This window comes from Cinclus cinclus, chromosome 12 (assembly GCF_963662255.1).
Source record: "Cinclus cinclus chromosome 12, bCinCin1.1, whole genome shotgun sequence".
Classification (NCBI taxonomy): domain Eukaryota; kingdom Metazoa; phylum Chordata; class Aves; order Passeriformes; family Cinclidae; genus Cinclus; species Cinclus cinclus.
Window position 1 is genome coordinate 1,915,524 of NC_085057.1, and position 25,969 is coordinate 1,941,492.

Genomic DNA, 25,969 nt, shown 5'->3' on the forward strand with positions numbered 1-25,969 from the left:
CAACAGCTTTCATTCCTGAGACATGAGGCAGTGACAATTTGATACGGGAAGATTCTGTGAGTCTAAAAGGGTCTGATGGTGCAAAGAGCCAAATCTCCATTGATTTTGGTGGGAAATGAAGACCACCCCCATGGGGAATGGCCCTTTTGACACAGCCTCTCCAGCTGGAAGTTTATTTTCCACCCAAAGCTGACTGTTTGCTATAACCCATGGATGCTGTGATGGCACCATGAGGGACAGGCATGCTCCACACACCAAACAAAAGGCTCAGGACCTGGACCAGCTCTTGCTGGGAGCAGTGGAGGGGCAAAGCACACTGCAAAGCACCACATGAAAGGCTAAACCCTCCCTTTCTGCACAGCTAGCCAGCAGAGACACCGCTCTCCACACACTCCTGTGCTGGCAAGTGAGGAAAATCCTGCCTGGGCAGCAGCAGGCGCTGCAAAGCCACTCCTGCTTTCACTCTGTCTAATGTTCAGTAGAGTATTTGCTGTGCTCATTCTTCCAGGGCAGTGACTATAGCCCAAGGCATGGAAATTAAATCATTTCTAGTCCATGGAGAGGGACAGTGGAAATCCAAGGAATCGTGTTTGGAGTGCAGCATCCAGCCATCTACACCAACAACTCCTTCCTGAAAAGGACAAGGCACCATCCTCTGCCTACAGCAAGCACTGTGGAGGTTTGTGGAACACAAGAATCAGAGGGAACTCCACTGGAGCTTGTAAAAATTATTCTCTTATGAGGAGAAAAAAAAAGAGAAATCCATGCAAGATTTTCATTGCATCAGCTGCTGACACAAAGCGTTTCTGGGAGCGTTCGTGAGATCACAGCAGAGGCAGCAAATGCACTCTCAGCTTATTTGTTCCAGCTGATACCACCCAAATTCAAGCCCAAAGGCACAGTCTTTCAAAGATAACACATCTTTCCCTCTGGTTCCAACAAAAAATGCCCAAAGTACAAAGAGAAATTACGCACTTGGCTTGTACTGGACATTAACAGGTTTGTGAGGTCCAAGGACCCATTTACATCACTTCAAAATGATGTCTGAATGGCCATCAAGAATATCGCCAAGTCTGAAATGTTCATTAGGAATCCTTCTTCCCCTTTAGGCATGTAATGATTTCCTTGGATTCTAAAAGTGCATCTCAAAGTATGGCCCTAACTCTAAAATCATTACCTGCTTGCTCTTCACCATAAAAACACCCTAAGAAGAAACAACTGATAATAATTTTTTCCTTCAAAATGCCACAGACATACTAAAATCATTACCACTGCTTTCTTCAGCTGCAGGACAAGCAGGAAGTTCCACATCAATCCCAAACTGCATTCGGGAGAGTGATGACAGGCATTTCTTTGGAAAGCAGTGGCTGCAGGGTGTGCTCACCATGGAGCAAACCCCATCCTGCTCCCTCCAACAGCAGCACTGTGGGGAGGGACCAGCTCCTTCCTGGAGCACTTTTACACAGAGGGAGGAACAATCTGTAGCTGCGTGTTCAGCACTCAGAGATGAATTTAATAATCATAAAACCATGAGAGACCTCAAGCAGGAACAGCAGCAAGTGACACGTTTCTTTTAAGGGCATCAGCATGGGACACATCTGGCTGTGATCTGCACATTGGAATCCTCTGGGACAGGGATCTGGATGCTTCACTCTCTCCACCTCTGCAAGCACAGCCCTGCTTTTAAAATTAATCCACAAGCACTCAGGTAAAAGCCTGATGATTTCTCTTGTCCCCCTGTGACACATTTCTCTTCAGGATATCTTCATCCTACTTTTAACAGGACACATCTGGCTGTGATCCAGAGGTCAGATGCCTCTGGAACAGAGCTCTGGATCCATCACTCTCTCCACCTCTGCAAGCACAACTCTGCTTTTCAAATTAATCCACAAGCACTGAGGTAAAAGCCTTTTTGATTTCTCTTGACCCCTTGGGGCACAGCAGCCCCGTGGGTTTGGCCACAGCACGGCTCTGAGCCGGGTCCAGCAGCAGCACAGGCAGCAGTGATGTCCTACACGTGTTCCACTGAGCGCTACAACAGCACCACGCTGCAAATAATCTGCTGAGGAAACAGGAACAGATTGCTGGTGTTCCAGGAGGCAGTGTCACGGCATGAGGGAGAGGCTCATTCCAGGAGTGCCAGCTGAAACTTGGCAGAGGCTGGGACTGCACTGTCAGAGCAGTTTGTGGCTGGAAACAGGAAATCATTTCTTGCTTCTACAGGAGCAGATGGAAGAAATGGAAATTTTAGGGATCAGCCTAATTATTGATGCATACAAAATAAACCAGCACCAAAGCCAGATTCTATGCAAATCTCTAACCCTTCTCAGGTAACCTTGAGATGGAAACATTTACAGAATCATGAAATCAGTTTTAGGCAAAGCCTTCTAAGAACACTGAGTCCAACTGTTCACCACTGTTCAGGCCACCACTGACGCCTGTCCCCAAGTGCCACATCTTTTTAATCCTCCAGGGATGGGGATTCCACCACTGCCCTGGGCTGGACAACCCTTTCAGTGCTAAAACCAGCAGTGATCATAGAATCACAGGATGGTTTGGGTTGGGAGGGACTCTAAAGTCCCTCCAGTGCCACCCCTGCCATGGGCAGGGACACCTTCCATAGACCACGTTGCACCAAATCCCAGTCCAGGCTGGCCTTGGTCTTCCAGAACGACACAGAGCTAAAACCAGTTTCTGCTGGCAAACAGCCTGTGAACAGAAGGCCATCAAGGACTTTCCAACACTTCTGATCACCAAATCCAGTGGCTTGCTGGTTCATTCTGCAGAGAATGGGTTGAAATAAGTGGACAAGTCAGTTATTTCAGATGTTGCAATGAAGTAGAGCCATCTTGTGCCACGGTCTTTGCAAAGTAAGATGAATGCTGCGCTGTCGATTCAAACTTCAGAAAGCCATTTGCAGGGTGTCATTTTTCATTTCACCTGGGCAGGATGTAATGAAAACCCGACAAGTTATTGATGGTTTGGTTACCTGTCTGCCTTCAAGAAATTGCACAGGTGCTTTATGTAAAAATAAAATACAAAGAGTCAACACAATTAATGTGAAGCGATGATGGGAAGCATCCTTTGAGGCTTTCTTTTCTGCTGAAGTGTCACTAGGCTATGTGTCCAAAAAGACACTGCTGGCAATTCATCTCTCAAGCAATCAGGATAAAAATATCACCATGGTTTGTACCCTGGCAGCAGCCTGGGAAAGATGTGCTGTCTGTCCTCTTGCCATTTTCTTTCTGGCTGTTTAAAGTAATTAAGCACTAATTAGAAAGTCTGAGGCAACAAACATAAAATTGGAGTTTATACAACTTTTTGTATTCAAGACATGCTGGAAGAATGGAAGAGAAGCTTTTCTTGTTCCACGTTACCATTTTTCCTCCTCAAAATGACGTAGCATCAACATGGATATGTTAAAATTCCTGTTAGAAAAGAATATCAAAAGGAGGGGGTCCATAACTGCACAGCCTTTGTGAGGAGGTCCTGAGATTGAGAACTCTGGAGAAAATCATGGCTGAACTCTTTCAGGGAGACAAGACATAGTGGGCAGTTCTGACATGCAGAGAACAGCAAAAAAATCAGGTGAGAGTTTCCTGTTTTTCCTTGGCCAGAATCACTCCTGGAGAAGGGATTCAGCAGCTTCAGCTCTACCTGGGGATTCCCAATGGCTCCATGCCAGCAGGGGACCAAGGACAGGAGGGAGCAGCTGGGTGTCCCCAGGGCAGGACCTCAACTCCCCTGGATGATGTTCTTCTTTACAAACAAATTAACAATCCCTGCCAAATTAATAAATCTGGAGGCACAGCTGTGTATTAACATATCCAAGAGGCTTTCCAGCTCCAGTGCCTGGTGTCCTTCCTCCTGAGGGGGCTGGGATTTCGGGGAGCTCTGGTTGGGTTTTCACTGAGGGAAGGGCGAACAGCCCCGAGCTCTGTCACATTCCTGCTGCTCCCTCCCAGTCTCAAGCCCTCACTTCTTTTTGGGACACCAGTTGTGGCTGCCACATCCCTGGAAATGTCCAAGGCCAGGCTGGATGGGGCTTGGAGCACCCTGGGATAGTGAAAGGTGTCCCTGCCCATGGCATCCACACCAGGATGAGTTTTAAGGTCTCTTCCAACCCAAACCATTCTGGGATTCATGACTCTGCAAACCAAATTACCCTCCTAGACTGTCCTAGACTCCAGGTTATGGTGGAGAAAACAGTGAAATACCTGGGAAAATCTGGACCCAAATTACTGAAATCTTGCAGCAGACAAGAAGGTTTGGGTACCAAATCCCAGCAGCTGTCTGGAAGTGCAGTTCTCTCTCCTCAGTGCTGTTTGACAAGGACTGAGTTAGCCAGGCACTTCCAAACACTTCCGTGGCTGAACTCGCTGGGAAAATGCCACCATGTGCTGCTTTCCTGTGCTTCTGTTGGTTTTCAGCTACAAAAAAATGTCAATGTTCCTGCTGTAAGTGCTGTGTGTGCGAGCTCACACATCACAGAGCTTGTCAGCACTGTGAGATAATGGGACCAACTGGGAGAATTTCCACCAGGATCGTGAGCGTGCCTGGAGTATCTGGGTCAGATCCTGCTCTAACAAAGTGCACCAAGAAGGTCCCTTTGTACAGAAACTTGGTTAATTAAGATAACAGATGTTGCTATTACACAAGTTATAGGGAATGGTTGTTTAATTGGACACTTTCATATTCTTTGCTACCAGCAAAGAACATAACTTGTTTTTTTTTTTATGCATTTCTTTCCTTACAATTAAACTGTATAAACAATGCAGGCACTGCACATTTGTGGAAAAGAAACAGCTCTAATGATGTAGGGGCTTTACATGAAGAAGAATGAGAGAAGAGCAATTTGTTTTGAGGCTTAAAAGTACAATTCTTTTTGTGTCCCAGCCTGAGTATGTGTCTGGTGGCAGGGTAAATATGACTTCCAATGGCTCTAGGAGAACATTAGGAATTAAGACTGCTGTGTACATATTTTAAATAAAAGTTGTCTTGTTTTTCCTGCACTCTTTCTGCTCTTGGGGAGCCAAGGAGAAAGGGAAGGTGGGAAGCTGTGGAGGACCAAGAGAAATGTCAATCTGCTCTTGAACCACACAAAGCTACAGCTTCACCTCTGGGAAATGTGAATTCTCACTGTGTGAGGAATAAATAAATGGAGTTATTGCCATTATTAGGGCATGAAAAATGGAAACCCCTTTGCCTAAGTCCAAAACAAGACCTGAGAAAAGAAGGAGGACTTGCAGGGGAAGCGATGCAGACCCTGCAGGGCTGAACAGCCCCTTCCAGCACCAGTCCCAGAACGGTTCTGGTTGGAAAGGATCACTGGAGGCCATCACATCCAACCTCCCTCCTCAGGCAGCTCCCCCTGCAGCACATGATTCAGGATTCTGTCCAGACTGCTCCAGCAAAATCACTCCACACCAACAGCAATAGACATCCCTTGGCCAACTCCATGAGAAATTTCTTTAAGATGCTCTAACTGAACAGCCTCTGGTGCCGACTTATTAAAAGCCAGTTCACTCTGTGCAGTGGAGGGACAAAATGCCCCAGTTTGTTGCCACAGGAGCATCTCAGCCCTGATATGAAACCCCCCGGTTCCCTCAGCCAAGCCCTTGGGTGCTGCTCACCAAACCCACCTGTGGGTTTTTTGGGACACTGACCTCGTTTATTGGTGGGCTATGGGAAACTCAGGGGCCATCCCCACCTGAAAGGCATCCCCTGGTCCTGAGCAAGGCTTTTCTGGGAATGGGAGGATTTTAATCCTGTCTCACCTGCCCTGGGAGGAGCAGCATCACCAGGACTAAAGACCTTTTCCACAGAGGGTAACACTCGCTTTGCACTGGAATGCAAAGGGAAGATCAAGGATGGAAAATGATCCCTGAAATAATCTTTGTTTCCAAACAGTATTTACAATACATCTACATCTGTGCTAGAGCTGTTCCTATATAAAATTTACCTTCTGGAGTCAGGCCCCCAACATCATTTTGGCTCAGTTAGGCCTCCAAGGCAGGATTTCCATTATTATGGAGATGAAGTGCCTTTAATGACTGCAATAATATAATTGTACCCCAGGGCAGAATTCCTAATAACAATTGCACAGTTCTCAACCACCAGTAAGAGATGCCCTCAGGCCATGTGATTCATTAGAGGTACAGCACACACTACCTCAGCCTCCAGAGAAGAATATGAAACCTAAACTGATAAAGCTCTTTTCTTTTTTTTTTTTTTTTTTTTTCTTTTTCACCCTGGCAGTCTCTGCTCTCTGAGCAAACATTGAAGAGCACATTTTGTTTTGCCTCCTGGATAGCAGGAGCCTCCAGAGCTGGAGTCTCAGCAGCAAAAACCATGCTCAGTGTCTCCAGCAAGGAATTTAACATCACACACCAGCTGGAAAACCACAAAAGCCCCAGGAGAAACTCGGAAGTGATTGCCATGGCAGCCACCAGGCTGAGCATCAGTATTCAAAGCAAGCACAGCCACAGGAACGCTGCTTTTAACTCCACCTGGAATTGGAAGGATCACCTATATTGATTAACCTTCAGGTGATCAACCTGCAGGCCGGAGAAGGATCCACATGTTCAGGTGCCTCTCTGGGACTTGCAGGACCCTTCAACGTCACTTTGAGATTTCATTGAAGTTTCTCCTCCCACGCCTGTCTAAAAGTTCTGTTTCCTGTCCTAGATGAAGAGACTGAAGCAACAGCTTTTCCTGGCATCTTTCTTCCCAGATTTCAACAGTTTATTTTTTTCCAACAGCCAAGAAAGTTCTTGTTTGAAGTCCATGTATGACCGTGGATGTAGGGAGATGCTGGAGCTGGACTCCAGGCACTGCTGCTGTCCCCTGGGACAGCAGGGAGGAGGTGACATTTCAGCAAGCACAGAAAGCAGAAATCCAGCAGAATTAAGCAGAGCTCAGGCACTTGGCCCCTCCTGCCCGTGAAGGCAGACAGAGCTGATGAGCAACACCACAACCACAGCAGGCCATGCCATTCCCTAATTGTGCATTTCACAGCCTGCAGGTCCACGCTGCAGGCTGGGGTGGTGAACAAAGGCAGTGCTGAGGATTCAACACCCTCATCCCCACGGGAGACACAACCCAGTGTGTGCCAGAGCAGAGCAGTCCCCACGGCAGGGCTGCCAGGTAATTCCTGCTGGATGATCCTGCTGGCTGGAAAAGCCCTGGGCTGGAGGAGCTCGAGATGTGACACCTGCTGGGGCACATTTCACGGCTGGTTTGCCATCCAGGGCTGGGTGCCCAGGTGGGAGGCTGCTGGCTGTGGCTCAGCAGGAGCAGGAGGAGCGAGCCTGGCACCGCCTGCAGAGCTCACAGGGGCCTGGCTGGGTTTGCCCCTGAGCCCAGGGTGTGCCACCACCCTCCTCCCACTGCTCTGCTGGGCAGTCCCACTCCCGGATTAAAATGAGGAGCAGGAGCTGTGCTGTGCCAAGGGGAGCAGGCTCAGAGCAAGCAGCACATCCAGCAGGGACCGTGCCAGCCAGCACAGGGACACGGACAGGACCTCGTGGGGCTGGCACTCCAAACTTCCAGCACCAAACACTCCCACCTTGGCACCACCCTCACCAGCAGAGCAGGTTATTTCAGTTTTAAAAATCAATTCACCCTGATCTATGACCACTCTGACCTCAGCAGCTCTGTGCCCTGGCTGCTAAAGGAATCTTTGTGCCATCGATCACCAACTCCTTTCATCCCCCAAAAAGCCCACAGAAAACAGCTTTGTAAGGATCAGGGAGAGGAGCTAAACAAGCCAGGAGCAGGGCGTTCAATATTTTAATCATCCGGCTCTAAATGAACTGGAGCTTTCTGCATACTCAGACTCACCACCACAGTCTCTATTTCAATGGACATGGTGGAGCAGGATTAGACTTTCCAAGGTAAAAGAACAGCTCAAACAGATTAAAGTTTTTAAAGATAACGATTTCCTACCATTTCTGGCTTTTTGACCTTTACTGATAGGACAGGATTCTCCCCACCAGTCCTAGTGCCACACCATGTTTTGGAGGACAGTTTTCCATGTCCTGCTCTCAGGTGCTGTGCAGGTGACACAATCACACCTCTACATAGCCAACAAAATATTGACAAGTAACACCACAGAGGAGGAGTTGAAAAGCTGGCTTACAAATTAAAAAAAAAAAAAAGAAAAAAAATATTTATTTGGCCAGTCTCAGAAAGCCACCTTCAAGTCAGGCATTAGAATTGTCAAATTAATTGTTTCCCTCAAATAATTCCTGTTTTCAGGACAGCAAGTAATGTACTTGAGCTGTGCAATTTACAGTGGGAGCTTTTATCTCCTGGTGATCTAATTATTTATTTTTTTTTAAACAACAGTTATTTAGAGCAATGTAGAAGCAAAATATTTGGGGATTTTTTTGGAGTGCTTCTTTATCATCTTGGCAGGGATGCTTTAATAGCAGACAGAGATGGGATGGACACCATGGGAATAGGAATCTCACCCCCAGCTCCTTGGGGTTGAACACAGGCTGTTTCCTCATGTATTTGCAAGTCAATTTTGCAAAGCTGTTAATGACAAATTTAGCTTTGATTGCTGAAAGTCCCCGGGTTAGTTAATGAAAGAAATGGTTACTTTAAGATATTACCTCTCATTTTCTCTTAGGATGTCTTTTCCTTTCTTCCAAGAATAAGTAGGTCTGGGGGAGGCTTTGGGCTTGCACTCAATGATGACTTCACCACCCACTTTAACAAGAGTTAACTTCTTCAGCAGAGTTTTGGAAAAGTCTGGACCGATGGCTGAAAGTAAAATTGACACAAACCAGATCAGAATTCCCTTGGGAAAGAAACAAAGTCAGACTCATTGGAACATTCCAGACTTCCAGGGTGTTTCTCACAATCCCTAAATGATTGGACTTTATGAAGGGGTGTCTGGATGGGGCAAACAGACACCTGAGTGCTTCTTTCACTGCAAAAGATACTTGATTTGTTTAAAAATGTGAGTTCAGCTAAAAAGCTGATAAACCAGTAACCCCACCATACACATCTTACTGGGACAGCACCCCTAGGAACCCCTCATGCATGAGGAGTATAAAATATTTCCTTTTTCTGTCTCAGGATCACCCTTTTGTCAGGCAGGGAATTTCTCACAAACACAGAATCCATATAATTAATCAGAATGTTAATATTTCCAGACAGGTTGACACTTTTATGCTTTCTATTCATAATTATTGCATAAACTGGGTTATTTATTTAAATTCTATAAAGGTGGGAGACACTGACACAGCCAGGTCCTGAACCAAGCAAGACAATGCACGACTTGTTGGCTCCAAGGCACAAAAAAAAAAAATCTTCTTTTCCTGCCCCCAGGGCACACTCCTGTGTTTTGTGACAAATATTCAGATATCCACTGAGGTGACTCCCAAAGCCCTGCAGCCTCTGCAGCCCAGGGAACAAGGGGATGCCTTGGCTTCTGATTCCCTGATTCCTGCCTCAAGGGCTCTTCAATAGTCCCTTTGCTGGGCTCTGAGGCAGCTCTGGCACTGAAATCCCCCAAGACAACCAGGAGTTTCATTGATATCAAACAGGACAACTCGCTTCTTTATCACAGAAAGCTCAGAGCAAAAGGTGAGGCAGATGAAGGGGTTTAGGAACAACTCTTGCTGACAGGAGCTTGGCTTTCAGTCGGAGCAGTGGCAGCAATGTCTGCTCTCTCCATCCTCCCTGCTCAATCCCTGCATCCCTCCTCCTCCATCCCTGAATTCCTCCTGCTCAATCCCTGGTTCCTCCTGCTCAATCCCTGAATTCCTCCTGCTCCATCCCTGCATCCCTCCAGCTCCATCCCTGAATTCCTCCTGCTCCCTCCCCAGATCCCTCGAGCTCTCAGCACTCTCCTTGGCTCCCTCACTGCTGCCCCTGTGAGATCAGAGCTGAGATCTCTGTGCTCTGCATCACCTCCATGCCCACGACAGGATCCAGAGCTCACCTGCAGCAGCTGGGAGACAAACCCCAGCAAATTCCTTTTTCTCAGGGCACCCCACCTGCCTCAATTCTTTGGGGTAACATTCCTGCTGCCAAAGAGGTGAATAAAGCATAATCCCACACTGACAATGGGATGGGCTTTTATGATCCAATAGTGCTCCAAGTTCCTGAATCACAGTTCAGTGATCTCTGAGGTATTTTGTTTTCCATGTCTAATCACAGGCAGGGATTTAATCTTAACACTCAGAAACACAGGTATTAAAGGATATACAAGACTATAAAACAGCCCTGAAACCAGCACTGTCTTGGTAAAACACTCCAGAATTAAAGGAGACATCCTGAGGACACTTCCCACCCATTCACTCAGAACCAAAGGCATTATTATTTATATAATTATTAACATATTATCATTTCTGAAAAAAAATTCTCAGATGATTGTCCCAAATTTATAAACAAAAGAGATCTTTTTGAATAATCCTGTTATTCCAATTTCTGTAATAAAGAGTTTAGACTGTTTTTTGTGAGTCATTTGCTATATTTTCTTGCTCCTCTGTGAGACACAGGAGTTGCTAACCTTGGTTTTATTCTGTGACATTCAAAATGTTGTCATTTGACATTTAGAAACTCTGGGATCATTTCTCAGCACTGCCACAACTTCCCTGTGCCACTTCAGGAGTAATGAATTTAATTTATTCACACTTTTTGTTTGTCAAGTGGGGATTTTAATGACCTTTTTTCCCCTGCTGTAGGCCCACATTTCATTTTTAATTTTTATTTTTTTTTAAGCATTTAACCTGAAAATTCTGTAAGACAAGACTGCATCTTGAAATACATATTTTACAATGTCCAGTACCACTGGATTCTGCTTTTATTTAAAAACTCCAGGCAAGATAATTGACAATAATAATTGAGAAGAGTCAATCTGAGAAAAGCTTGGTCTGTAATTTTCCATTTCTCTGTTTCACTTAGTTTTGCTGAAAGTCTCACTTGAGATGATTAAACATTGCTAGTAGCAAGTGCTTAACTTCAGGACCTTTTAAAACAACCATTTTAACACTCAGATCTGGTTAAAAGCTCAAATTTCCCAGGGAGGGCTCAGAATGTTGTCTTGCTTTGAAACTCTAGTGAAAAGGCAAACGTGCTGCTTTCCTTTCAAAATGTGCCAAGTTAAATCACAGATGCACAGGAATTTATCTGCAGGACACCATTTGGGTGCTTTTCCTGTGACAGACAGAAACAGAGCTCTGGAACCCAAATGAGAAGTTGACCAAATAAATATTCCCTGACAGGTTTCTCAGTCCAGACTCTCCAAAATCTGGGTTTTGTGTGGACACGAGAAGATGCTGGGCACAGGGACACCTTGGGAGGTTCCACCAGCAAGGATTAAAACTCTCTCCTCAGAAAACATGTCCCTTCTTCCCAAAGGTCCATTTTTACCAGATTTTAAATAGACAAGAAAAGCATCAGTGAGTTTATTTCGATTTCTTTCATGTCCAATAAATCTCAGCATTGTGAAGTCTAATTTATTGAGCATTATCTTACCTTTCTCCAACAGCAACACAGACAATCCTTCAAATGATTTTTTTTTCTATATAGGCATCTATCACTGATGATAAAAAATGACCAATAATTGAAAATCCCATAGCAGGAAAAAATCTCATTCTTTGTTCTTTGGGATAAATCAGGGAATGCTGCTGCTGAACATTTGGTTTGAGAGCAACTAAACTGCTCTTTTGTAACCAGGAATTGTGTTTAACCCTTTGAAATGACATCCCTATGCTTTCCAGGGCTGCTGCTCGTACAGGAACATGGTTTGGGATCGAGTTGCTGCCTGGCAGGAATCTCTGGGATGGCTCCACCCCAGCCCTGCTCAACCAGGAGCAGCTACAGGGAGGTTTGGGAGGTTTGCAGTCTTGGGAGATCTGGGAGGTTTGCAGGGTTTGCAGGGTTTTGGGAGGTTTACAGGGTTTGGGGAGGTTTGCAGTTTTGGGGGGTTTGCAGTTTTGGGAGGTTTGTAGGGTTTTGGGAGGTTTACAGGGTTTGGGGAGGTTTACAGGGTTTGGGGAGGTTTGCAGTTTTGGGGGGTTTGCAGTTTTGGGAGGTTTGTAGGGTTTTGGGAGGTTTACAGGGTTTGGGGAGGTTTGCAGGGTTTTGGGGGGTTTGCAGGGTTTGGGGAGGTTTGCAGTTTTGGGGGGTTTGCAGTTTTGGGAGGTTTGCAGTTTTGGGAGGTTTGCAGGGTTTTGGGGGGTTTGCAGGGTTTGGGGAGGTTTGCAGGGTTTGGGGAGGTTTGCAGGGTTTGGGGAGGTTTGCAGTTTTGGGAGGTTTGCAGTTTTGGGAGGTTTGCAGGGTTTTGGGGAGGTTTGCAGTTTTGGGAGTTCTGCAGGGTTTGGGGAGGTTTGCAGGGTTTTGGGGGGTTTGCAGTTTTGGGGGGTTTGCAGTTTTGGGGGGTTTGCAGGGTTTGGGGAGGTTTGCAGTTTTGGGAGGTTTGCAGTTTTGGGAGGTTTGCAGGGTTTTGGGGGGTTTGCAGGGTTTGGGGAGGTCTGCAGTTCTGAGGGAAGCAGACTCACCGATGACACTGAGCTCTGCACTGGCAAAGATGACGCCGTGCCTGTTCTCTGCCACGCACTGGTACATGCCCGCATCCGAGAGGCTCACGTTGGGAATGGTGAGGGAGCCCTGCTCCAGCTGCACCCTGCCCTGAGGGAACAGCAGAACAAACTCCAAAATCAACCGGGAGACTCCTCCTCAGAGCATAAACCCCGAGGTTATCGTGCTGTGTTTTATAGTGAGGTGGACAAAACAAAGTAGAGGTAAGGGGAAGAATTTGCATGCTCCAATTTGTTTGTCTGCCAGCCAAATTTATGTCAGGCTAGAGACTAAACAGTAAAACCAATATAGGAGTTGGTAAATACAATTTAAATTAGAGGGCTTTGCCTTGACCCCTCATTGATTTAATACCCAAAGCATTTAGATTAATATCCCTTTCAAGGAGATAAGCTTGAAGCAAGAAATGCACTTCTGTTCCACAGTGGCACATCACAGCCAAAGCCATCCTCAGAACCATTTAAAACAATGGTATTTCCATGGAATCACAGAATCGTTAGGGTTGGAAAACACCTCCAGGATTAGTGCCCAACCTTTGCCCAAACACCACCAGAGCAATGAACTATAGCACATACAGGTGTTTCTTGGACACCTCCAGGGATGACTCCACACCTCCCTGGGCAGTTCCAGTGGAGAAATCCACCCTATCCATGGAGAAATTCCTCCTGCTGTCCAACCTGACCCTGCCCTGGCACAGCCTGAGGCCATTTTGAGTGTTATTTGGCAATGCAGGCTGGTAAGACTGGCTGCCATCTCAGCCAGCACAGACAGAAACACTTAACATCTTCTGCAGTTTACTGAAAACAATGAAAATGCTAATAATTTAATGATCCTTTACTTCATATCAGCCACTAACATGATTTAAGAACAAGACCATCTGCCAGTGACCAGCGTGAAGCAACCAGAATTAGCGTGTGGAGTGAAAGACCAGGCTATCATTTGTCAGCCTGAGGATACGGAGCTCAAGTTATCAATTCTAATAAATATAGTAAAGTGTTCCCTCCCTCCCCAGGAGTTTGACATAAAAAAAAAAAAATCTAAAATAAAAAGCCATTGGTTTTCTACTTGGCCTTAGGGCAGAAATTTAATGTTTGTGCAATTTTTATCAGGGTTTGATCAAATCGGGGCTGCCATGTTCCTTCACAGTAAGTGAAGGGGAAAAAGTGCTGGCTACTGTGAGAGCAAAGCTCTGGTGACTTGGCTGAGCGTGTGGTGACAAGGTGGGATCATGGGCTCGTGATGACCCTCCAGGAGAGGCTGGGCAGATGTGCTGGTGGGAGAGCTGTAATTCCACAGCTCCTGCACAGGGACACAGCCCAGAGGAGGAGTGGGAACACCATTAAACACCTGCAGGAACCCCGAGGTTTCATTATCACTTGAAGTTCACCTAGACATCATAAATTAAAATAATTATTTGAGGGTGATCATTCTTTGGTGACAGATTCCAAAATCCCATTCAGACATTCCTTCTTCCTTCCAGCCTTAGGTTTGCATCATGGATCCTTCATTTTGGGAAGGTGCTCTGAATGCAGAGCTGTAGTGTGTCCCTGGGAGCAGCTCCTGGAGCTGTAGGGAGGCACGGGAAGGAACGGGGGATTTTCTGTGAGGGTGGAGTGCTCAGAGAAACTGTGGATCCCTGGAAGTGTCCAAGGCCAGGCTGGACAAGGCTTGGAGCAGCCTGGGATAGTGGAAGTTGGCACAGGGTGGAACATGATTGCTGGATCCCAGAGCTTTTTGAGCTTTCTGGCACTCACCCCTTGGAGAACACTGATTTTGACCTGAGGCCTTAGAGAATGCTCCCAGATTTGAGTGATGGAGTTAAAATCACGGGTGTGTAGGTAAATAGAAGTGTGTGATTTCACATGGTGAAGGGTTTTATATTTGAGGTTTTTATAATATAGTCATAGGTACGGGACAAGATGGAGGATTTTAGGTTGTGTTTCTTTGGGTGCTCACCTTCCTTCTTCATGGTTTCAGGTAGCAGTTTCTGGTTGGTCAGTCAGTGTCACACTGAGGGTCATGGGAAGTTAGTTATTGGGTTAAAAGGATAAATAGTATAGGTGTTAATTCTCCACTGGACTGTTTAGCTTTAAGAGACCTTGCAGCAGCTGGATCTGTCTCCATTGTGCACACTCCTAGCTGGTGGCCAGAAATGTTGCTAAACGCTCTGTACTTTTGATAAGATTTAATAAACAACCAAACCCGAACATGAGAAATCAGCTTCCTTAGTGTATTTTTTAATCCTGGCTCTGAGTGAAGGCAGAAGAGACTTCAGACAAACCACTAATTAAACGGTGCAAAAAACACCCACCACTGTTACACCGTGAAGGTCCCTTCCAACCCAAACCCAAACCGTTCCGCGATTTCAGAGCACCTCCATCCTCTCCCCATCCTCACACAAAAGCAGCCAGAGAGCTGGCAGAGCACCCCCGGATGCCATGCCCAGGGGGTTCCAGCAGTGCCTACCTGTGGCAGCAGGGGCTCCCCATCCTTGAGCCAGCGGTACGAGGGCTTGGGGCGGCCGCTGGCGCGGCATTCCCAGGAGACGCGCTCCTCGATGGCCGCGTGCACGTCGCTGATCTGCTGGGTCCAGCTGGGCTGGGCTGCAAGGCAAGCAGGGAGGGAAGCCTTGGGAGCAACAGCTCTGTGCTGCCAAATGGCCCTTCCTTCCCTTGTCAGAATGTTTACAACGTTTGGATTTTAGCTTTTATATTTTCAATGTATTTGTAACCCTGCGGTTCTTTAGTGTAGAACTCCAAACTCCATACTCAGTGCTGGCTGCTGCTCTCCCATTTTGGGCACACACAACAATTGCTCTCCAGGCTGGGAATCAAGGACACCTCAGTGCCTCAGGCCCCCAGAGATGGAAACAAAAGTGAGTTGGGGAGAGCAAACTTGGGGTGAATGACTTCATTGCCTGAGGCTGTAACTGGGAGATTGACCCCCAAAATGCAAATGGACCAAACTTATAAAAGTGTGAAACCCCGTGATCCATTTTGGGTGCAGCCCCTGGGGGGCTTTGTCTGCCCAAAATGTACCTGGAGTCCCTTCAATAAATAGAACAGCTTTTTTTTTCCTCAATTCTGTCTGACCTCTGGTTTTAGGTACTCCCAAAAAGGCATCATAAGCACTGCTAAAGATTGCTGATCTTCCTCAAGTCCAGTGCTGCTCTTCCCGGAGGTGGCATAGGCAAGATCAGAAGCTGGTTTTTTTCTGTTTTTTTGTTTTGTTTTTTTTTTTTAGTAAAAAAACCTTAAAGAAAAGGTGTAGTTTCAGAAACCCTGCTCATCCTACAAAAACAAAGCAGTAGTTACAAACCTGGTCCTTCAAATACAGACATTTTCCTCTTCAGTGTCTCTATCACTTGGGCTTCAAAGCTCTAAAATAATTTAGCTTCTGTCTTCAAAACTTGTAATGTGGAACTAGTTCTACACTGAAATTGAGGATATTCCAGTAACTCTGCATGGTTATAGGTCCTGCTTCAGGTCCAGGCTCTCAGTCTTGCCTTGATTATGGCCAGATCTCCACGTCTCGCCACAGGAACGAAAAAATCTTTGGACCAATAATTTTATTAATGGCACTGAATAAACCTAGTAAAGCCACAAGCAGATACTGGAACACAGTTTGGTAGAATCTGGTGAAAACTAGCACTGGCAGTTTTCAGTCACTTGTGAGATTGTATTTTTAACTGTGTTGCACATAATTTTATCAGGGTTTTTTGTTTGTTTGTTTCGGTTTTTTGTTTGGTTTTGTTTTGTTTTTAAATAGAGTTTAAGTTTAGCCAGATTCCACCAAATTCCACTAAAATTCCCATGTGGTTTTGAAGACCACACGAAACCTCAGACTTTCCTAAGAGAGTTACCTTTTGTCCAGACATATCTGCAATATACAATACTATCTAAGATTTTATTATTAATAGCACATTAATATATTATATCTATAATACTTTTCAGAATGTCAAGAGAGTTCTGCACAAGAGAGTTCTGATTTCTTTTAATGGGCATTTGCCCTGTTTTGACTTAAGAGCCTCTGACTTAGCAGGATGGTATTACCAGCAGAGGTCTCCAAGAACCTGATTAATATTTTTTCCCCATGTAATCAGATAAAAGAAAAAAAAAAGGATTCCTCAAAGCCAGGTAACAACTTTACACATCTCATTTGGATAAGGGTAGGGGACCAGAGATGGGCTTAAAGGGATAAATTTTAAAATATCCCATCAAAATGGCAAATTGGTGTGATTATACCCAAAATAGGGGTATGCCTGTGATGATGGGATGCTGGAAATACAAATTCAGAGAGCTCAGGTTGTGTTTAACTCCACCTCTGGCACCCTGAACGTGCCTACAAAGCAGAGATGAAGTGGAGAGTTTTCCACAGCACCTCAGCTCCAAGGGACTTCCAAAATAAAAAAAAAAAAACAAAAAACCAACAACAAAAAAACAACAACAGAAGGTGAACTGAACACCCTGGCAATGCAGAAGTAAAAGAAGTGAGTGGTGTTTATTTCTCTGGCTGCCCCTCCTGCCCCTGTAATATTTTAAGCTTGTTTATTGTCTGTATCTAAAGAGATAGGAAAGGAAAAGCCTTTACATGTAAGAAGATGAAAGTCAGTTCTATCATCTGGAGTAAGAACTTGAACAATTCCATTGAGCAGAGCACTTGCAACGGGTTCAGTGGCTCAAGGACATTTGCAAATTACTCATGAATTTACATATTTACTATTCTAACAGCATCTAGCTCATCATTTTGAAGGGAATTTTACGATCCCATGAAAGGAGCTCTATAAAACCTACACACATCCATTTGCTTTTTTTATTTTTGCTGCTCTGTTTTACAGCTTTCCCACATGAAAACAAAACTAAAAAACAAAACAAAACAAAAAAACCCCCCAGACAAAACAACTGGAATTAATCTGCAAATCAAGAAAAGCCACGAATGGTAAGCAGTGCTCTATAACCAAAGTGTGTGCTATGGAAATACAAAGATAACTCCTGTGGAGAGGAGGATAGAAATTCAGAATTCATCCTCATTTCATCCAGACTCCCCAGATAAGGGAAATAACAATTCTCCCCAAATAAGAGAAATTGTCTCCAAAAGGCATTTTTTGGGGTGGTTTGTGGGTCGCTCATCCCAGCTCCTGCCCTGAGTGCTGAGATTGAAGCGTGCAGGGCTGGGAGCTGCCACCCCCAAATTCACATCAGCCTTTGGTGCAGCCCCCATGAGCCACGGCCTCCACCCCACCCTAACCCCCTCCAATTTTAACTTTAATGCTTCAATTTTCAATCCCAAAGCCATTTATGGCGCAGACAACTCCAGAACGAGCAGCGCAGGTCAAAAAATCATCTCGGTGAAAAGCTCTGAGTCATTTGCTTGGCAGGAGTTCCTTCTCTGCTGCTCTTTGGGAGCTTTTTCTAATTAGGTCAAGCTCTCCTCTCAACAGTTCAGTGCAGAGAGAAGCTCTTGGCTTCATCTTGGGGAATACTCAGGGGTTGGCTCACGCTGCAAATCTGTGTGAGCCACCAAAGGAGAGTGGCCACGACCTAATGGAATTTGACAGGCGCCCACTGGGGATCAGACCAAGGTAACACGACACGAGATTTCAGGCATGATAATTAAAATAATTCAAATAAGGGGATGAGACCAGCTCCTCTCTACAGCATTTTCAGGTATAGTGATGTTTTCGGAGATAATGACAAGATTTAATTTGTGACTGGTGTAGAAAAAAGTCCTTTGGATCGTTTCAGCGGCGCTGAACAAAGAGAAATTATTTTATTTTGGGAATATTTTGGCCTTGCTTGGAGTACTTAAGATAGTACTGGCCTTGGAAACATCCTGGAGGAAAAATCTGGAAGCTGATTAAGAATTCATCTGAGTTGCAAGCAAAATTCATATGCTAAATCTATAAAGTGAAAGAAAAAGCTTAGAGATATAAGCATGACTCTTACATAAGGATTGCTTTAAAGAAAAATCTCCCCCTCCTAGGAGATGAGAACTGTCTGGAGTTTGGGCTCAGGGGGACAGAAGAAAAGTGATGGAAATAGTGAGAAAAAAAACCCTGTTTACCTTTGATCACTTTTCAGGCTTCACCAACACAAAGTGGGACAGTTAAAACCAGGTAAATAGGAAAATATGCCCAAATATATTCTTACTTCTCCAAGGCAAAAATGTCCAGGGGCAGTCTAAATTAAAAGGCAAAAATAGGAACTGGAAATCATGCCCTAAAAGATATTTGAAAATAAAATGACGTGGCAGGGGATGATGCATCACCTCAGAAATGAGTAACAAACCCCCAGAAGTAAGGGAGAAATATGAGAAATAAACCTGTAGGACTCTGCAATCATCTGTGAGTCCAAAACAACCAAAAAGAGTCAAGCAAATGAGGTGCTAATACATATCCAGAATCCAATTCTCGGCTGGTGTGTATTGATTTCAGTGCTCCTAAGCCAATTTCTAGCAGCTGATGACCTGGTACAGGCTGTGTAATTCATCATTAATGGCAGATGAAAGGCTGAATGACTTGTCCATTACCATCTCTATTCTAAGGAGATTGAGACTGAGCCCAGGATCAGAGCAGTCTAAAGACTAGAAAGTCAAGTGTAAGAAGTAAAAAAAAAACCAAACAAACAAAAAAAAACCCAAAAAGCAAACAAAAAACCCACCACCACTAACCAAAAAAAAAAAAAGAAACAAATAGAAAAAAAACAAAAACCCCCCCAAAAAACCAAAAACCCCCCAAAACCCCAAAGAAACAAAACAAAACAAACCACATAACCAGGAAAAAAAAACCCCAACAAATTAAAAAAAAAACCAAAAACAAACAAACAAACAAACAAAAATAGATGGGAAAAATATACGAGTAACTGGAAATAAAGAGTGCAGTCAGTGTGTAAAGCTTGTACAGATAAATCCAGATCAATACACACACCATCCTGCCCTGAATGGGGACACAGCTCCTCAGATCCTGATTTGTTTCCTTCCCAAAGATCACAGGGATGTGAAACCAGACCTCAAGTTTTGCTCTCTCTTCCTTTCCTTCCTCCTGACCTCTGCTGCCAATTCAGGACTGTTTGAAACCCATACAACCTAAAGCTGTGCAAATCCTGCACCAAACCAATCTGCTGGAACCTTGTACTAAAGAATCTCATTTTGGCCGAGTCTTCGGAAACTCAGCAGGACTGACCCTACGGCCCCAGCCTGGGAGTTCTGCTTGGCACTCAAATATTAAACACCAGAGGAAAATGGGAAGGAGTTAACCCAGCTGATGAAAACACTTCGGTTGTCCCTTCCTCTCATTTACCTGTTCCATGGGCTGTTCTGCACCATTACAGGATTTTCTCCCCAGTTTTTGTCAGGCACATCCACAGGGACCCATCCTCTGGGTTTAGTTATTTTTCTGCAGCTGCTCAGGGGTGTAAGGGAGGTGTGGGGTGTTCTATGAGTACTCTTCACATTTAATTTCTATTTATTTCACCCTATTTGTATTTTTGTTTCTCCTGCTGGAGAGACGTTTCTCCAAGCAACAATGAATATAATATGGGACTTGTTCTGAATCTCCAAAAATTGGATTTCTCTGTAGGCAGGGTTCCAGCAATCCCTTGAAAAGGAAAAGCTGATGAGAAACACATCTGTGCTCTGTGCAGGAAGTTGTTCTGGGTGCAAGACTCCCCTTGGGCAGCAAAGAATTCAAAACTCAGAGTTACTCCTCCCTACACTAACTTTTACCTGTGTAAAAGGTGACAACAGGGTTTTCTAGTGAGTGATGCAAAGGATAATTAATAATAATATAGCAATAATACAATAATACTCTTGCCCTATTTACAGGAATATTCTTGTATTTTTATCAGTCCAAAAAACATATTCAAATTTTCAGCAAATTATTTGTTATTTGGACCTAAACTGAGCAGACATAAAACTGCCTGATTTTCACTTTTTTAGCTTTCCTTTTTTGCCTGGCTTTTCTTTTTAGACCTCTGGCCATAATGAGGATCATAATCTGATTTACATCTGAGGCTGTTTTACAGAGTGGCTGTTTTACAAAGTGGAGTTTGCCCAAATAAAACACAGGACTGCTGATGAAAGGGGGACTCTCTTCACTGCAAAATTAAGGAGCCTCACAAATTCCTAGTGGGACTTGGTTTTGAGAAGGATTTAATCTGAAAAGGGGCTCAGCCAATTCAATGGGTTCTGCTGAATACCTCAGAAAATGCTGCACAGAGCTGTAATTAGTGACAGAGAAGTCTGTCTGTCTGCTGATGCAGATGCTGCTGTGCTGACACTTTTGGAAAACATTTGAGCTGCAATTTTCTCCTCTTTTCCTGGGCTTGCCAGAGCAGGAGAGGATGGGAGATGCTGGAGCAGCACAGGTGATGCTGCGTCAGCACCTGCATCTGTGCTGGCTCACACTGAGCTGGTTTGGAGCCTGGATATTTCCCAGTGTTGATCTGACTGGACAGCCAGGGACAAATCCCATGTTTTGTGTCCAAATCCTGGTAAACAAGTGTCCTCAGTGGTGGTGGTGCAGCTCCTCAGCCCTCCCAGTGCTGTCACTCCCAGCCCCACTGAACACGTTTGTATTTGGATCACCTCAGCCAGCAGCTATTTTTCATGTTTTCTGTTATCCAGGTCAAATATTCCGTTGGGAAGGGGGATCTGAAGATGTTGCATTGGCTCATCAGAGTCAATATAGGGAAGCAGAGCTCAAGGAGTTCAAACCCAGGGATGAGCAGCCTTGGGGTCACCAATATCAACAAAAGAAGGTTGGGCTGAAGCAGCATCTAAACCTACCACGAATTAAACATCAATAATAAATAAGCATCTCCTTGATGCTGATTTTATGAACAAAAAGGCAATTTCTTTTTAAATTAGCTGGTTAAGGTAATCTGTTTGCTGTAATTCTGCCAGGAAAAAAAAATAATTGTTGGCATTGCTGTTTGCTCAGGATATAAATCTTAGCCCTGCGGAGGGGTAGCAAATGTAAAATTTATGAGCAGCCAGATTAAAAATACAATCAGGTCAATGGGAGTGCATCCCAAAACACGCAGCTGAGGGTGTGGAGGGCCCTCACTGCAGGGAGAAACTGGGAGAAACTGGGAGAACACTGGTCCCCTGTGTCCTGCTGGGGACCTCACCTGCCTCACCATGGGCACAGGGAACAAGCTGCCAGGCCAGGAAGGCAGCACCAGCAGTCAGAGCTGCCAAAAGGTGGAAAAGAAGAAGCTGTGCAGTCTAAATTGATAAATCAGGATCAGGGAATATTCGGAGTTGGAGGAAACCCACAAGGATCAAATGAAACACAGACAGCCCTAAGAACCCCACCAGGTGCCTTAGCCAGGAATTAACCTGGGGCAGGGACGGCGGGGAGAACAAGAGACCCAGCAAGGAAACGTGTCACCGAGAGTTCCACCAGCCATGGAAACAGAAGTGAGAGCTGTAATTGCATTAACAGGAACATGTTTCCATGGGAAGCTCGATCCATCAAGGGGGACTCAGCCCTAGGACAAATGTTTGTGGACAGCAGTGAAACACAGCCTGGTGCAGGGGCTCAGAGCACAGAAAATGCACCAAGAATGGATCTTGCACATTTAATTAACCTTTTCTGCTGCAACGAGGATGTCAAACAACTTCAGTGTCACTGATAAGTGAACGGAGGGGAAAATAAACACTGATACAAGAGTGGTACACAGCAGAAGTCAACCCTCCCTGACAACTTCCAGGAGCACAGAGAAGCTGACAGCGCTGGGTTATCTACAGTGAGCAGGCAAATCTGAATTTCTTTTTCTTCTATTCTCTTCTTTTATGCCATGCACAGAGGCTGATGGCTGGGTTCAAAGGGGTGGTGCTGTTGGAGCCTCAGTGTGACCTGCAGAGCCCATCGGTGCACGTGGGCAGCACCTCTGATAACCCAGCTCACACTGAACCCCCTGCTCTGGCTGCAGGGACCTCCAATCCCACCCATCCCACCCTGCCATGGCAGGGACACCTTCCCCTGTCCCAGGTGCTCCAGCCCCAGTGTCCAACCTGGCCTTTGGCACTGCCAGGGATCCAGGGACAGCCCCAGCTGCTCTGGGAATTCCACCCTGTGCCAGGGCTGCCCACCCTGATGAAAAAAAATTTCTTCCTCAAATCCATTCAAACCAGAACCTTTCAGCACCTCCAGAGCCTTTCCCTCTCCAGGCACCAGCCTTGACCTTCCAAAAGCAACTTGAAAGCTCTGCCACCATTACAGCTGCATTTCAATAATGAAATAACAGTTCTCAGCTTTAAAAAACTCCCAATTTTCCCCAAGGAAAATTATGTTCTTTTCCCAAACCATTTTGTAACATATTGTAAACCCTAAAATTTTACAGTAAATTACCTTCCTCTAAAAAATTTTGCTGCCAAGCAAAACTCCAGAGCCCAGAGCACAGAATGGTTTTAGTTTTTTGTTTTTTTTTTTTAACAAATCTATTTTCAGCACTGGCTGCAAAACACAAGTTATCCTAAAAACCCAACTGGTTCCCTGGAAAACCACCGTCCCGAAGACAACAAGGATGATATTTTAGTGACTTATCTTTAAAACCTACAACAGGGGAGGTGTGTGGCTGCCACCTCTCCACTGGGAATTCCTTCACTTGCAGGCAAAAAATGGAAAAACTTCCAAGCATGACAGACTGAGAGCAGGACACTCCTTGTCCCCAAAAACCTCGAGCTTCTCTGCTGAAATGCCATGAAGGGTGTGAAAAGCAGCACGAGCCACAGTGGCAGCTTTTGTGTAGGATCCAGAGCAGTAAATTCATTACAGTAATGGGATTGTAACTGCATCTACACCATGGTGGGGGTGTTCCAAAGGCTCCATTTACTGCTTTCCAGGGAAGGCAGCTTTGGCCGTGGGTAGAGTAAAAAAAAAACTGTACAACTGATGAGTCTTTTAATTTACTCCCCACACGGGAAAAATCAGGGGAAACACACAGCCCAGAAAAAGGAATCTTTAAATAATCTAATTTAAAAAATTAAAACCCATTCAAATCAACCCCAGATTCTTTCCTTAACATGAAAGATTTCACTTTGTTCTTGCTCTTTCACTCCTTTTTAATGTTTTCTCACTTTATATTTCCCTCAGTTTTAAAAGGAGAACTGTTCATTTGAAATGGAAAGCCTCAAAGTATTTCAGAAATATTTTCAATTTGAAAACATCCCTACCTTTAAAAAAAGAAGTTACATTGCCCACCAAATTCAATTCAGTTTTGCCAGAAGGGTTGGTTCCCAAACTCTTTTTCTGTGGCAAAATTATTTTAAATCAAAAGCCATTCTCTTCATCTCTGGAGTTCAACCCAATCTTCCCTGCTGACAGGAACTGGGCCCCCAGGAGCACTTGGGGGAGAAAACTCTGAATTTTTGCCCATCTTTTCTACAAAGAACAACATGGGATGGGAACAGGGCAGGAACAAAACCAGGAATTTGTCGATGCCGTGGAGGTCTCTGCCCACCTGTGGGGGTGTGGAACCTGCAGCTTCTCCTCTCCAAAACATCTCAATCAGAACCTTGGTACCAAACCCAGCCCCTTGTGCCCCTAAACCCCCTCCCTGCTGCTCTCCCTCACCTCCACACAGGTAAAGCCACACTTTTAGTTTGCTTCGTGGGGCTGATCCCAGCAGAAATTTGGGGATGAGCACCAGGATCGGAGGGATTAATACATTTTCTATTTAAGAGAGCAGGCCCAGGAAGGTGCAATTTGACATTTTATGGTGCCTGGCACAAGGACTGATTTCAGTGAGGGAAGGGCAGGTGCAGAAAGGCTTTGAGGGGAGAGGGCTCTGCCCTGGCAGGGTTAAATCCCAACTCTCCCCATTGCTCAACCACTGATCCTCTTGAAAGCAGTTCTTAATTGGTAATCAGCAATTAACATTTATCCAGCAAAGCTGGGGCAGCCCATACATCATAAATCCCAAGCTGTAACACAAGAATGCTCGCCCAGATTTCCTGCCTTACCCTCCCAGCCAGGAGAAGGCAAAAAAAGCCCTTTCCAAGCATTTCCAGCACGTTTCCATGCCAATGTCCTTCCGGGGATGTGTTTTGTTCCAGCTGCTCTGATTCTCAATTAATATGCACCATTCAGCCAGATTTTATTTCAAATTACACCCTTCTCGAGATGTGCCATTAGGAAAGAAAGTCATTTCAGAAATATCCTCGCAAAATTACGTCCTCACACAAATATTGACTGCAGATTGCACTGGCTGCTTATAAAGCCCTGCAAGCAGGCAGCCTGCTCACCATAAAATGTCAGCTGTCCTCGTGCCACGTTTTTCCCTCTCACATTTTCAGCCACACACTCGTAGAGCCCGGCGTCCTCTTGCTGGAAATTGGGGATTTCGAGGAGCCCGCTGGATCGGTGTCTCCGGGCTTTTCTGGGGATCTGCTTCCCATCTGCCCTCCTCCAGCTGATCGTAGGCACTGGGCTGAAGAGGAAAAGAAAGTACAAAGTAAGACTGGCAGAGTCTTGGACTCACCATGGGTCTGGTCAGTGTGTGGAGCCTGGCACAGGATAACCCTTACACAATAGAAATAGAAATATGTTTAGCACAGTGTATAAGCCGAAGATGTTTTATTATCAAAATGCTGTTTTAATCCAGCTGAATTTGGGGTTCTGCTGTAAAAACACATCAGTTTTAAAGTGAGGATGCCCTAGCAGGGCTTGCCCAGAGAAGCTGTGGCTGCTCTAAAAGTGCCCAAGGCCAGGTTGGACACTGGGGCTGGAGCACCTGGGACAGTGGGAGGTGTCCCTGCCGTGGATGGGGTGGGATGGGTGGGACTGAACATCCCTTCCAACCCAAACCATCCATTTTGTGATGATTTTCCTACAAGTCCCAAATTTTGGAAGTGTTGCCAGTGTTTACTTCAGAAAGAACAGTCCCCATCCCTGTGGCCACTACAAAAACTGGCCACAAGTAACTCCTGCTGAGGGAAGTGGATCATTAGGAACTGCTGCAAACTCCACAAATCCAGCACCACAAACGCGAGAAACTGCAGGAATAATAATAAATAATAATAATAATAATAGATCCAAACTTACTTGCCCAAGGCAAAGCACTCCAGTTTCACCGTGGTTCCTTTTGCAGATGGAACTGTTTCTGGGAACTGCACTTCTATTTTGGGCTCATACTCTCCCATCACCCCTGGGAACATAAAGGAGATGCTAAGGCTTGGTAGAATTTCAGCAGTAAATTCACAAGTGTTCCTGTGCTAGCACAGAGCTGTTCTATACATCATTACTTGCCCAATTAATCCATTCATTTTAAACATGGCCTGTTCCTAACAGCCGTGGAGTGTGGGCTCTTTTCCCATTTACTGCCAGAGGAGAAGCTGAACCAACTCTCCACACCATCTGCCAAAGATTAAAATCTCTTCACGGCTCTGTTACTTTCTGCTTTTGAATATG

The 25,969-nt window shown here is 45.2% G+C and overlaps 1 protein-coding gene across 1 annotated transcript in view; it reads right to left on the bottom strand.

The window, feature by feature from the left end:
• The window catches only part of LOC134048938 (contactin-4), a 97,424-nt gene that overhangs the window by 36,160 nt on the left and 35,295 nt on the right, over positions 1–25,969 (bottom strand). The window contains exons 4-8 of the mRNA XM_062501038.1: positions 25,604–25,706; positions 24,805–24,989; positions 15,022–15,158; positions 12,519–12,648; positions 8,619–8,769 (exon numbers count right to left, since the gene is read on the bottom strand). Of these exons, the coding sequence (XP_062357022.1) occupies positions 8,619–8,769; positions 12,519–12,648; positions 15,022–15,158; positions 24,805–24,989; positions 25,604–25,706 (706 nt within the window). The remainder of the gene's footprint in view (positions 1–8,618; positions 8,770–12,518; positions 12,649–15,021; positions 15,159–24,804; positions 24,990–25,603; positions 25,707–25,969) is intronic.